A 14117-nucleotide genomic window follows, 5' to 3' on the forward strand; every position below is an offset into this window, starting at 1 on the left:
TAAGGAGAGAATGGCAGTCCCCAGCTTACTGAACCTAGCCAGCAGGATTTGCAGTCTTCTTACTTACTGTTTCTAGCCCTTATGATGACGTCTGTTGTCGGTTGTCAGTAAAGCCTGGGTCCCACTGAATAATAATCCATGAATAATGAGCCACGCATGGGTGCGTTAGTGATTATTCAAAGAATGACCCACGTTTTCATCTACCATGTATCCGCTATTAAGGTGCCTCTATTTGCCTCTCTGTACCCATCATGTGCCATGCAGCAGCTCTAGTGAGCCACAACTGACCTGTCATTAGAGCTCGAATGGCTTGCATCAGCCAAGCTCAGCCACATAGTGCCGTGATAAAACCATGATAACGTGATGTTGGCGGACGTTTAGGCATGGGTTTGGTCCAAACCTCCAGCCCTCCTACACCTGGTCCCTTTAAAGTGTGGGTTTTCAATTCACAGCAGCATTTAAAGATGTCACATTTTTTAAACACAGTCCAAAATAGACCCACGGTTGTACGCTGTGCACCAGATTGCTGTCTACCTGTAAGGCACCAGACCAGCTAGAACCGAACCAGTTGAAGCTGAAGGTTTCGGAGGCCGGTGAATATTCTTAATTCAAGATAGGAATATTCTTAATTTATAACTGGGATTTGGCTGAGTGTGGGGAACTATAAAAAGTGTTTTTCATTGCTCGGCTGCAACACTACAGGCTATCTAGCATCAAGGTCAATTGCCCACTGTTTTTCCTCCAGTGGAATTTATCCAGGCTCTGGTGAGATTATTTGGCTCCATTCTTATCTCAACCCACAAGGACAACAAACTGACAGACTTACACATGGACCAAAGCATGCTCCAGCTCCTCTTATCACTCTCTGCCCCTCCCTCCCGGCAGGCCTCGTCCTCTCTCAAGCTTGTCTGTCTGGCGGCGCGACTTATAGTTGCAGCGGCCTTCACCCACTTTGCCTCCATTCGGATGACGGACTGCTTCAAGTTTAGTGCACATAAACAATGTCAAATGTATATGTGTTGTCTTTAATTTTGATGTGTGCCATTACGGTAAACAAGTAATAATTGTGGATTAATTGCTGTATCTTGACTGAGGTAATTGGAGTGTAAACATAATTCCCTTTTTTGGGATCAATAAAGTTGTCTGAAGTCTGAAGGGTTCCTGGACAGCCATCTCTGTGCTCGCTGGCTCTGGGGCTTGCTGGCTTATTTTTTCCTGGCTTTAAAACACAGTCATTTCACACCGTGATCCACTTTTAACTTGTGTTCGTCCATTTATTTCTGCAAAATCGCCTCTTTTGCTCGCGCGCTGCCATTCTGCATACATAATGAGGTGGCCGCTTTAATTATATACACCTGCTGCCGCAACTCATGTGGATCACTTTAAAAAGTTTCCCTTTGGCAGATCCCGAGCAGCCGGGAAAACAGGCCGACTGGGTGACTGTGAGGAGGAAGCGTAGCCCTAAACAGAAGCCCCGTGTACACGGCCAACCCGTTCACATTTCTAACCGTTTTTCCCCACTCGACGACACACCGAGGATCAAACTCTGGTTATTGTCGACTCTGTTTTGAGAAATGTGAAGTTAGCGACACCAGCAACCATGGTCAATTGTCTTCGGGGGCCAGAGCAGGGGACATTGAAGGAAATTTGAAACTGCTGGCTAAGGCTAAGCGTAAATTTGGTAAGATTGTAATTCACGTCGGCAGTAATGACACCCGGTTACGCCAATCGGAGGTCACTAAAATTAACATTGAATGGTGTGTAACTTTGCAAAAACAATTCGGACTCTGTAGTTTTCTCTGGGCCCCTCCCCAATCGGACCGGGAGTGACATGTTTAGCCGCATGTTCTCCTTGAATTGCTGGCTGTCTGAGTGGTGTCCAAAAAATGAGGTGGGCTTCATAGATAATTGGCAAAGCTTCTGGGGAATACCTGGTCTTGTTAGGAGAGACGGCATCCATCCCACTTTGGATGGAGCAGCTCTCATTTCTAGAAACCTGGCCAATTTTCTTAAATCCTCCAAACCGTGACTATCCAGGGTTGGGACCAGGAAGCAGAGTTGTAGTCTTACACACCTCTCTGCAGCTTCTCTCCCCCTGCCATCCCCTCATTACCCCATCCCGTAGAGACGGTGCCTGCTCCCAGACCACCAATAACCAGCAAAAATCTATTTAAGCATAAAAATTCAAAAGAAAAAATAATATAGCATCTTCAACTGCACCACAGACTAAAACAGTTAAATGTGGTCTATTAAACATTAGGTCTCTCTCTTCTAAATCCCTGTTAGTAAATGATATAATAATTGATCAACATATTGATTTATTCTGCCTTACAGAAACCTGGTTACAGCAGGATGAATATGTTAGTTTAAATGAGTCAACACCCCCGAGTCACACTAACTGCCAGAATGCTCGTAGCACGGGCCGAGGTGGAGGATTAGCAGCAATCTTCCATTACAGCTTATTATAAGTGCTTTTCACCATTACTAACTATGTAAACAAACAAAATTTCTCAGAAGCTAATTGGTTCACTGACAGATTTTGAAGTTAGCAGAAAAGCTAATCCACTAACAAAAAAGTTAGCTTCACTAATTCTTGGTTAGCAGAACTGTGCCCCAACCGCTGGGGCTGATCCTCCTGCTAGGACATTATACAGCTCCCATTCCAGAGTTTTGGTGGCTAATCCTCCTTCTAGGACATGAGACATCTCCAGTTCCAGGGTTTGGTGGCTGATCCTCCTGCTAGAACATTAGACATCTCCAGTTCCGGTTCTGGTGGATGATCCTTGAGAACATCAGACATCCCAGTTCCCAGGTTCTGGTGGCTGATCCTCCTACTAGGACATTCGACATCCCAGTTCCCAGGTTCTGGTGGCTGATCTCCTACTAGGACATTAGACAGCTCCTGTTCCAGAGTTTTAGCGGCTGATCCTTCTAGGACATTAGACATCCCCAGTTCCTTGGTTCTGGTGGTGATCCTCCTGCTAGGATATTAGACATCTCCAGTTCCCGGGTTCTGGTGGCTGATCCTCCTGCTAGGACATTAGACATCTCCAGTTCCAGGGTTCTGGTGGCTGATCCTCTTGCTAGGACATTAGCCACCTCCAGTTCCAGAGGTGGTGGCTGATCCTCCTGCTAGGACATTAGACATCTCCAGTTCCAGGGTTCTGGTGGGTGATCCCCCTGCTATGACATTAGACACCTCCAGTTCCAGAGTTGTGGTGGCTGATCCTCCCGGTAGGACAACAGACACCTCCAGTTCCAGGGTTTTGGTGGCTGATCCTCCTGGTAAGGCATTAGACATCTCCAGTTCCAGGGTTCTGGTGATGCTCTCATTAGTTGCAAACCACCAAATGCTGGTGAATTCACAAAGCCAATGAAGCAGCTGAGGACAGTTCAACTCCAGGGTGCTGAACTGCTCCATCCAAGTGGAAATGCTGCTATACTGGTGATGAAAACCTTGTTTCAGTCTAGCAGATGGATATGATCCCTTCAGAGTGAAATATAGAACTTGTCCTTTTGCTTGTGAATGAAAGGAAAGCGTGATCACCTGGACTACAACTACAGGGTATGGCTTTCCTTTTATCTTTCTTTTTCAATGTGACAGGGTTATTCCTTTGCCTCTTTAGCATTCTCAAGTCTTGACTGCCGACCTTTGCTCCTGATATTTCATCCTAATTGCTGACCCATAGTCCTCATCTGAAGTGTTATTCCTGATCTGTCATCTTTGATCCTGATTGCTAACTTTTTATGGTGATCACTCATCAATATCTCCAACTGTTGATGGCTGAACCACAGCAAAGAGGTTATATTTCTATCCATCTGTCTTACTTTGATGTAATCAGGATCAGAGGAGTCGTGATCAAAGAGTGTATCCTGATCTTTAATCCTTATTGCCCAACTTTAATCAGCCGATCCTGTAATCATGGTCAACTGAATCAAGCTCAAAGATCAAAGGCAGCAAGATCAGGATAATCCATGTCTTGGTCCAGCTCCACACCAATATTTAACTGCTTGCTTAGCCTCAGGTCTACAAAACTGAATTAAAAATCTGTTCATGTCCATCTGGTGACAAATCAATAAACAAACAGACAAACCTCTTGAGAGGGAGCCATTAATCCTGTTCTACCTTCTGGAAAACAAGATGCCTCTGAATGTTTCTCACCTGTCTTTTGTTCATTGTTACAGAACACACTCACTGGAATGTACTCACTCCAGGACATCCTTGTTGAACTGTTGTCGACTGCCGAGGAACTCTCCGATCATCTGCCTGCTCAGTCCTTTCCTCTCAAGGATGAATCTGGCGATTCCCACAGGTGTGTCAGAAACAAAATTCTGCTCAATCAGGTACTGGATCCCCTTCTCCGGCTTCCTGGGGCCATAAAGAGGCAGAATCTTTGTCTCAGGTTTGAGCTCCCCTTTAAGTCTGTCTCATCAGATTATGACTCGTCTTCTTTGTCACATTTTAATGAAGTTGTTGGCTTGCAATATAAAGTTATTATTTTTATGGTTTAAACTGTGTTGATTGTGTATTTATCTGCTGTGCGCAGTAGTTTCATTATTAAAACATTGACTTTTGTCCAATACTGTCGCACTTCCAATGGATGAGATCTCTACATGATTCCACCCTGAAAAAGCCAAGATGAGCAAAAGCATCACAGATCTACTTAAATTCCAGACAACATCAAAGATGCTGGACACTCGTGTGGATTAAACACTCACTTATTGAAGAAGTTGAGTCCAATGCGGTACTGTCTCCGCTGTACAACGTCATTGTTGAAGGCAGGTGAGTCCCAGGTGTGACAATTCTCTCTCTGATAGTCTGCTTTCCCCTGCATGGCCCCGCCCACAGGCTCACGCAGGCTGTCACGTATGACGAACCAGAGCTGCAGTTGTTGATGGTTGTGTCATCGTTTGAGTTTGTGGTTGTTGAAGTAACACTCTCATTGTCCCCATCGGAGCAGAACAGGTGGTGATGGAGGTGGGAGTAGTGGGTGTGGTCCATGTCTGGCAGTGTGGAGGAGACAGTGCAGAGGGCAGGAGTGGAGGCGGCAGGGGCGAGAGAGGGTGATACTGGAGACGGAACTGGGGAAGGAGGTGGTTCTAGGTGGGTATGCGGGAGATGGTGGTGGTGGTACTGGTACTGAGTGAAGTGGGGAGTGTGCTGGATGTAGAAGCTTGGCGTGTGGCTGTGGTGCAGGTGGTGTGGCGTGTGCCTGGCCATACGGCAGATGGTGATGGAGGACGGTGGGGAGGTGGGGAATGGTGGAATGCTGAGTGTGGGGGACTGAGAGAGGCGGCAAGGTTCGGGCTGAGGGTGTTGGCACGGGCACAGGAGCATTGCTGGCGTCTGGCCCTGTGCCATAGCCAATGAGCAGCTGTTGGGTTTGGGCTTGTGTTTGATGGTTCCTTGTGGCGAGTCGGCTTCACTGCTTAAATCTCCTTCTCTTTCATCCTCTTTCACTCTCTCCTCCTCTTCCTCTCTCACCCTCCGAGGACTCATGTTCATATATCAATACGCCCAACAGACCCACGATCAGACCTAAAGGTCAGAAAACTGAAGGTCAGAACAAAGAAGTCCACATGTAATCAAATCAAATACATTTACACATTTTCAGGGATCCTGATACTCATATTTTTATTTTGACACTTTGGGGTAAAATATTGTAATATTCCATCACCCTTCCACAAAATCAGCATTAATTCTATGAGTATGTCGGTGCAACGACAGGCTCCAATCAATCCATGATGGGCTGCAAACACATCAGTGTTTTGTTTTTTGCTCTCAGTCTTGGTTATTTTAACCCTTTAACAACCACACCAAGAAAAAAGCTGTGAAAAAAAATTATCCTTTGGATGAGTCATAAGCACAATCATGATTTTTTTTTTTTCAACAGACCCTAGTTTTAAAAATATTGATCTCAACCAAATGGTTGATATCGCCTTAATGGTTGAGGTACAGAACTTTATGTAAAATACCAGAAACTTTGGATTTCTTCAAATAAAATACAAATTTATGTATGAATAATAGCCGACAAATGGCTGGGACATTGAATATACTTTGTTTTTTAATGTATGCCACAAAACACTGCTGGTTTTCCATTTCCCTCAAGTAAAATATTGCATCAAACAAGGAAATAATGCATGTCTAATGAAACCTAACTGCAGTCTGTGTTAAAGGTGCAACAGCACAAAATTCTTACATTCAATACACTTCTCAATAATTGTAACAAAGCCAAAACCATTTTTACATTGAAAAAAGGAAAATACTGCAAATCAATAGAAACATTTGCATGTCAATATTGCAATATCTTTTATGATTTTGGACCAAAAATGTTGCATTATGATAGATTGAACTTGTATTGCAGGTTTCCATTTTAAACTTTTAAACATTAAAACATTGCAAAGACGAAATACAAGGCCAAACATACAACCCCAATTCCAATGAAGTTGGGATGTTGTGTAAAATGTAAATAAAAACAAAATACATGATTTTGCAAATCCTGTTCAACTCAAATTCATTTGTATACACCACAAAGACAAGATATTTAATGTTCAAACTGATAAAATTAACTGTTTTGTGCAAATATTTGCTCATTTTGAAATGGATGCCTGCAACACATTTCAAAATGGCTGGGACAGTGATATGTTTACCACTGTTACATCACCTTTCCTTCTAACAACACTCAATAAGCGTTTGGGAACTGAGGACACTAATTGTTGAAGCTTTGTAGGTGGAATTCTATCCCCATTCTTGCTTGATGTACAGTGGAGGCAAAAAAAGTATTTAGTCAGCCCCTTATTGTGCAAGTTCTCCTACTTAGAAAGATGAGAGAGGTCTGTAATTTTTTTTATCATAGGTACACTTCAATTATGAGAGACAAAATGAGAAAAAAAAATCCAGAAAATGGTGGAAAATAAAGTATTTGGTCACCCACAAACAAGCAAGATTTCTGGCTCACACAGACCTGTAAAATCTTCTTTAAGAAGCTCTTCTGTCCTCCACCTGTTACCTGTATTAATGGCACCTGTTTGAACTTGTTATCTGCATAAAAGACACCTGTCCACAGCCTCAAACAGTCAGACTACAAACTCAACCATGGCAAGGACCAAAGAGCTGTTGAAGAACACCAGGAAGAAAATTGTAGATGTGCACCAGGCTGGGAAGAGTGAATCTACAATAGTCAAGCAGGTTGGTGGAATAAATCAACTGTGGGAGGCAATTGTAAGAAAATGGAAGAACATACAAGACCACTGATAATCTCCCTCGCTCTGGGGCTCCACACAAGATGTCATCCCGTGGGTCAAAATGATCATGAAAATGGTGAGCAAAAATCCCAGAACTACACGGAGGGACCTGATGAATGACCTGCAGAGAGCTGGGACCAAAGTAACAAAGGCTACACACTACGCAGAGAGGGACTCAAATCCTGCAGTGCCAGGTGTGGTCCCCCTGCTTTAGCCAGTACGTGTCCAAGGCCATCGAAGTTTGACAGAGAGCATATGGATGATCCAGAAGAGGACTTGGAGAATATCATGTGGTCAGATGAAACCAAAATAGAACTTTTTGGTAAAAACTCAACTAGGTCATGTTTGGAGGAAGACGAATGCTGAGTTGCATCCCAAGAACACCATACCTACTGTGAAGCATGGGGGTGGAAACATCATGCTTTGGGGCTGTTTTTCTGCAAAGGGGACAGGACAACTGATCTGTGTTAAGGGAAGAATGAACGGGCCATGTATCATGAGATTTTAAGCCAAAACCTCCTTCCATCAGTGACAGCATTGAAGATGCAACATGGCTGGGTCTTCCAGCAAGACAATGATCCTGCTCGGGCAACGAAGGTGTGCGCCGTAAAAAAGAATTTCAAGGTCTTGGAGTGGCCCAGCCAGTCTCCAGACTTCAACCCCATAGAAAATTTGTTGAGGGAGTTGAAAATCCATGTTGCCCAGCGACAGCCCATAAACATCACTGCTCTAGAGGAGATTGCATGGAGGAATGGGCCAAAATACCAGCTACAGTATGTGCAAACCTGGTGAAGACTTACAGGAAACATTGACCTCTGTCATTGCCACCAAAGATTATGTTACAAAGTACTGAGTTGAACTTTTGTTATTGACCAAATACTTATTTTCCAACCATAATTTCCAAATATATTCTTTAAAAATCCTACAATGTGATTTCCTGGATTTTTCTTCTCATTTTATCTCTCATAGTTGAAGTGTACCTATGATGAAAATTGCAGACATCTCTCATCTTTCTAAGTAGGAGAACTTGCACAATCAGGGACTGACTAAATACTTTTTGGCCCCACTGTATCGAAAAAGCCTTTTTTATTCAACCACTGCCTGAGTCTGCATTTTGCACCCTACCACCTTCTGTACCCTGTTTACCTGTGAATCATGACGATGTCAGGGTGCTGCCATGCAAGGCGCTCACTACACACTGAGAGCAACTAATGGATTAAGGACCTTGCCCAAGGCCCTTTGTCATTTTCCTGTCAGGCTGGGGTTTGAACCAAGGATCTTCTGGTCTCAAGCCCAACACTTAACCACTAGACCATCACCTTGTATGTTGTATATTTTAATGTTTATCTGCTGTTTATTTGTTCATTATGACGTGTGCTGCTGCCTTTCTTGGCCAGGTCATCCTTCTGAAAGAGGTCTCGATCTCAATTTTTTAAATCTGATTGAATAAAGGCTATTTAATTACAGTAATTACTTAATAATCATGGAGGTCACTGGGAAACAAATGGGCAGACCTTCATGATCAAATGTTTCTGACCTGTCACTCATGTCGACAGAGCTGTCATCTGGGTGGTTCCACAGTCAGCATGGGGAGGTGACCTCCTCCTCCTCCTCCCCCTCCTGCTCCTCCCCCCACCTTGCCTCTGTACTCCCCCTGACACTCAGTACAGGGGTGTACTGCTCCTCTGCTTGGTGGTCATCACTCCTTCTTCTTCCTCTTGACTGTTGGTCCTCTCGCCCACAAGCACCCCTTGCATTCGTCCCCAGTACTCCAGGTCTGAGCAGGAGGCAGGATGGGAAAGTGGGTGATGAAGGGAGGCGGCCCTCTTTCATGTAAAAGAGTGACAATCACTGAAGGATGTGGCGCTGCTGTCTTCATGCATGGCTTGCACTTCCTGTGCCATCTTTCTGCCCCCACCTTCCCCTTCTGGTCTTGTCACAACAGTGGGAGGACATGTTAGTGTTCTGCCATGAGCACCGTCTGTAATTTTCCCTCCATCATCTTCACCCTCCTCTTCCTCCTCCTCCCTCCCCTCCTTCTTCCTCATCATCCTCCTCTTCTCCTTCCCTACATGCATCCTGGGAATCTTCACACTCTGGCAGGCAGGAGAGGGAGTCATCCGTGGATGCAACCAAACAGTTCATCTGCAGAAACATCAGTCACAGAGTTCTGATCAGTTGAACCTTTTTTAAGACTCAATTTCAATTCAATTTCATTTATTTATATAGCACCAACTCACAACAAAGCTGCCTCAAGGTGCTTCACACAAGTAAGGTCTAACCTTACCAACCTTACCAACCCCCAGAGCAAGCACACAGGCGACACTGGTAAGGACAAACTCCCTCTGAGGAAGAAACCTCAAGCAGACCAGACTCAAAGGGGTGACCCTCTGCTTGGGCCATGCTACCAATAGAATCACCAACATGTTCATCACTGTTTGGTGGCCTTGTCATGATGAGGAGCTCTTTATTGGACTGAAAAAGTGATTTGTGGTTACCTGCTTAGAGAAGGAGACCATATTTTGCAGACTCTCTGTCTCCTGTTGACTGGCCTGACCCCTCAGTCTGAGGTTGATGCTCATCAAAGGAGTACTGGACAACAAAGGAAAGACAAGACACATCCTCAGGAATGGCCCACGTGCTGATGCCCCTCAGTGTTTGTTAGTATGTACCTGCATCCTCATGTTGGACAGGATGATGCCGGCGGGTCATCCTGCTCTCAGAAGCGGAGCTGCGAAGCTTCTCAAAGTTCTTGTTCATGCGGTATTGTCTGAAACGCCGTCTGGATTGTCCTCGCTGCTCGCCGGGAAACAAACTGGCCCCCATACTTCCTCTCCAGCATCTCCACCTACAGGCCAAATCACGACAGATAATCAAAGACATGACAGAAAATGATCTTTCTTAATAATAATAATAATAATTTATTTATATAGTTAATACTTGATATAAAAAATACACAAATAAAACAAGGTCTTACATCCTTAAAAGCAAGCAATATTAAAATCTGAAACATAAATAAAACATACATACCAGCAAATAAAATTAAGATAAAAACCATAAAACTAATAATAGGCAGCAGAAATTAAGGTTCGCCTTAAAAGATTCAATGGAATTGTTCTTTCTGATTTCAACAGGCAAAGTAGGAGCATAGCCGGTGAAACTTCTGAAGCCTACTGACTTTGTTTACCCAATGAAGCCTGCTGACAGACATGGGGGACGTCTGCAGTCTAAAACCACAACTCATGAGATAAGCCATAAACTGAAATCTTTTGTACAGCATGTCAATTAATGTTAATCCATGAGGAAGTTGTCATTGCAGTGGGAAGAGTGATAGTGTAACAAGGCCCCAAGTTCCCAGAGCAGGGAACAACACTGAGATCGGTAAAACTGGTTTTATTCTCACAGATTTTTCAGAGTAATGCTGCATTTACACCTAGCCACTAATGCCACGAAGCATACGTTCTTGGCCGCTGATTACGAATGTGATGATTCAGGGCAGAGGGCGTCAGGTGTCCTCGGGAACTGCTGCAACCTGTTACCACGCATTACAATTAATGGCACGTGTTGCTGGAGAATTATCAGGAACCATTTCACACGGTCAAGAATAATGTTTATTACATGTAACCAGTACAATCGTTACATTCTATCATGAATCTGTCATGAATGTAGTGAATCAGGCGAACTGTCTCCACAACCCCCCCCATATTCATCCGACTGTCAGTGGCTTAACAGTCCGCATCGCTCCAGATGAATCCCCGGCAGAAGAAGTACTTGTGACTGCTTATGTGCATGCTTAGTTGGGCTCTGTGCCATGGAGTAGCGCAGAAAGGAGGAGGAAGAGACGGAGAGAGCAATGCGGCTCTCGTCTGGCTCAAACTTGTTCTCCCAAACATCAGTCACAACAGGATGTCTAACACCTGCAGGAGAGCACTGTGGGAGCACTGGAACGAGCCGACTTGGTGTCACTGTCCTTCTTGCTGTGGCAGCAGGGTTTAATTGTGCGGACATGAGAGAAGTGATTTGTAGCGGCACGCAATGAAATGTGATGCCGCATTACAATTCCTGTCAAAACTCTAACAGTTTCCATGTCAATTCGTAACAATGCGTGACAGTTTGGGCTCCAAGAACCATCACAGGAACCACTCTGAATGCTATCACACTCAGTAATTTCTGGGAGGGCAGCAGTTCGTGGTCGAGGACACAGGAATTCAGGCTGTCCACCAAATGTATCTGTGCAGTAAGCCACAAACAAGTTATCCATCAAACAAGCAGTGGGTAACAACACAGCTCCAAGACATATGACGGCAACAGATTAGAAGATGGGAGGCAATCTCAGAAAACACATAGTGGCAGTACAGGTCAGTAGGGAAACACACAAGAGACCAAGCAGAGGAGCACGGAGTGATGGAAGATTGGTGACAGAATTAGGTGTTGGGAAATTATTGAGGAAACCAAAACACGACATGAGCATGCACATCTGTGAACAGGAACAAGCCCATGGAAATACACAGAGAGCAGATGTCACACTAACAACATGAAGGACACCTACATGGAAGACCATGACTCAGTGAGAAAGAGAAGCACTATTACTTTTGAATAGAAACACTTGATGGTAAATGCAATGAATTTATACTGCATATAATATGGTCAAAACACTTCACAGTGAGGCCTCACACACACATACACACACCAGATACTGATACAGTTAACCTGAAACATAATGAACTGAACAACTCACATCATCAGTGACTTCTGACCAGCTGTGTGACCAGTAGTGCTGAAACCGGAAGTCACCATCCAATAATGAAACATTATCTGCGATAGTTAGCGGATTAGTGGAACTGTGCCCACCACTGCTTAATTAGCCAAAACACCCTGTTATTGAGGTGGGTGCGATTATTGAGGTATTACCTAGATTTGAGAATTTGAAGTTGGGGATGTTGGGTAAAATGTAAATAAAAACAGAACACAAAGATTTGCAAATCCTCTTCAACCTATATTCAATTGAATACACCACAAAGAACAAGATATTTAATGTTTAAACTGATAAACTTTATTGTTTTTATGCAAATATTTAGTCATTTTGAAATGGATGCCTGCAACACAGTTCAAAAAAGTGGGACGGGGCAACAAAGATTGGGAAAGTTGATGAATGCTCAAAGAACACCTAATTGGAAACAGGTGAGTGTCATGATTGGTATAAAACGAGCATCCCCAAAAGGCTCAGCCATTCACAAGCAAAGATGGGTGAGGATCACCCTTTGTCAACAGCTGCATGAAAAATAGTCCACAGTTTAAGACAATGTTTCTCAATGTTCAATTGCAAGGATTTTGGGGATTCCAGCATCTATAGTCCATAATATAATCAGAAGATTCAGAGAATCTGGAGAACTTTCTACACGTAAGCAGCAAGGCCGAAAACCAACACTGAATGTCTGTGACCTTCGATCCCTCAGATGGCACTGCATTAAAAACCAACATCATTGTGTAAAGGATTTTACCGTGTGGGCTCAGTAACACATCAGAAAACCATTGTCAGTTAACACAGTTCATCGCTACATCTACAAGTGCAAGTTAAAACTCTACCATGCAAATTAAAAGCCATACATCAACAACATCCAGAAACGCCGCCGCCTTCTCTGGGCCTGAGCGCATTTGAAATGGACAGAAGCAAAGTGGAAAAGTGTGCTGTGGTCTGATGAGTCCAAATTTCAAATTATTTTTGGAAATCATGGACGTCGTGTCCTCCAGACAAAAGAGGAAAAAGACCATCCAGATTGTTACCAGCGCAAAGTTCAAAAGCCAGCATCTGGTGGCGATACTGGCTTGAGGGGGCACAGATGGCATTTTTAGTATATACTGATCACAATAATCTGGCTTAATTATGCACGGCTAAGCATCGTAACACTTGTCAGGCCCAATGGGCGATCTTCCAGAACTTTCACTGACACCTGTGTCTGTTCCCCTAATTACACACCAGTTATTTAAGCCCTCACAGTCTCACAGCTCACCACTAGATTGTTGAATTATTTCACTTTCCAGCCCTCATGCCCTGTCTTGATCTGCCTGCCAGTATCTGACCTTGTTTTGCCCTCTCCATTCTACTTGTCTTTGCCTCTGAAGACCACCACACTGTCTTTTTTGACCTCAGCCTGTTTTTTGGACCAAGCCTCAGCCTCACATCTGACTGTACCTTTGCCATTGTTGTTGGACCACCTGTGTACCGAATCCCTGCCTGTTTCTACAGTTAAACCTATTTCTACGTGCACCTGCTGTGAGAGGTTGCACTTGTGTCCACCTGGTTTGTGCCATGCCTTGATACCTCTCTGTCTTTGGCTGACTGGCTTCTTCAATGAAAAACAACACTGCTTTGCCCCATCAACAAAAATTGTCGGGAGCTACCAGCACTGCCAAGGAAACCTCGGACGCCAGTTGTACTCAACACAGGTGTTCACATCTGGAAGTGCCTTGCTGACGGTGTACGGAACAAAAAAAAAAAAAAAGAAAGAAATCTGTCTGTCTTCTGAGCACCATGCATCAGAAAGTGGAAATTGTGGACACCCGAAAACAAAAAACCGGAACACTGTTGTTGATTACAACTATTTCAAATGCGGTGTGATATTATGGGCCAGAAATTACACAACTACTCCGTGCGTGCAGGAACATGGACATGGTCCATGGCTGTGTTTTACAACCTGTGGATATGACTGCCACAATGCACATGTTTATACACAGCATGTACAGGATCAAAAGAAAGCCGCCAATTGTTCATGCTAGAGCTCGCCGAGGAACTTCAAAACCGACATTTGCAGGAAGAGACACACGGGGAAGAGCGCAAATAGGCAGGGTTTGTGAGATGAGAGTTTCTCAGA

General features: G+C 44.1%; 3 protein-coding genes across 3 annotated transcripts in view; all 3 read right to left on the reverse strand.

The window, feature by feature from the left end:
• LOC117511426 (IQ motif and SEC7 domain-containing protein 2-like) overlaps positions 1-2947 on the reverse strand; it is a 149320-nt gene extending 146373 nt beyond the window's left edge. Inside the window, 1 exon segment of the mRNA XM_034171454.1 lies at positions 2697-2947. Within this exon segment, the coding sequence (XP_034027345.1) occupies positions 2697-2947 (251 nt within the window).
• A 1235-nt stretch (positions 2948-4182) lies between these two features.
• Positions 4183-5522, reverse strand: LOC117511957 (homeobox protein slou-like). The gene is made up of 2 exons (XM_034171891.1): positions 4720-5522; positions 4183-4369 (listed from the first exon to the last, which is right to left on the reverse strand). The coding sequence occupies exons 1-2, from the start codon at positions 5504-5506 to the stop codon at positions 4341-4343; spliced, it is 816 nt and encodes a 271-aa protein (XP_034027782.1). The 5' UTR covers positions 5507-5522; the 3' UTR covers positions 4183-4340.
• A 4430-nt stretch (positions 5523-9952) lies between these two features.
• LOC117511958 (IQ motif and SEC7 domain-containing protein 2-like) overlaps positions 9953-14117 on the reverse strand; it is a 92047-nt gene continuing 87882 nt past the window's right edge. Inside the window, exon 4 of the mRNA XM_034171892.1 lies at positions 9953-10093. Within this exon, the coding sequence (XP_034027783.1) occupies positions 9989-10093 (105 nt within the window). The 3' untranslated portion in view covers positions 9953-9988. The remainder of the gene's footprint in view (positions 10094-14117) is intronic.

This window comes from Thalassophryne amazonica, chromosome 6 (genome assembly GCF_902500255.1).
Source record: "Thalassophryne amazonica chromosome 6, fThaAma1.1, whole genome shotgun sequence".
NCBI classification, from domain to species: Eukaryota; Metazoa; Chordata; class Actinopteri; order Batrachoidiformes; family Batrachoididae; genus Thalassophryne; species Thalassophryne amazonica.

Coding starts and splice junctions, on each gene's coding strand:
- LOC117511957 (XM_034171891.1), bottom strand. CDS start 5,506: ATGAACATGAGTCCTCGGAGGGTGAGAGAGGAAGAGGAGGAGAGAGTG. Junction 4,370..4,719: donor GGACTCAACTTCTTCAATAA/GTGAGTGTTTAA, acceptor TTATGGCCCCAG/GAAGCCGGAGAAGGGGATCC.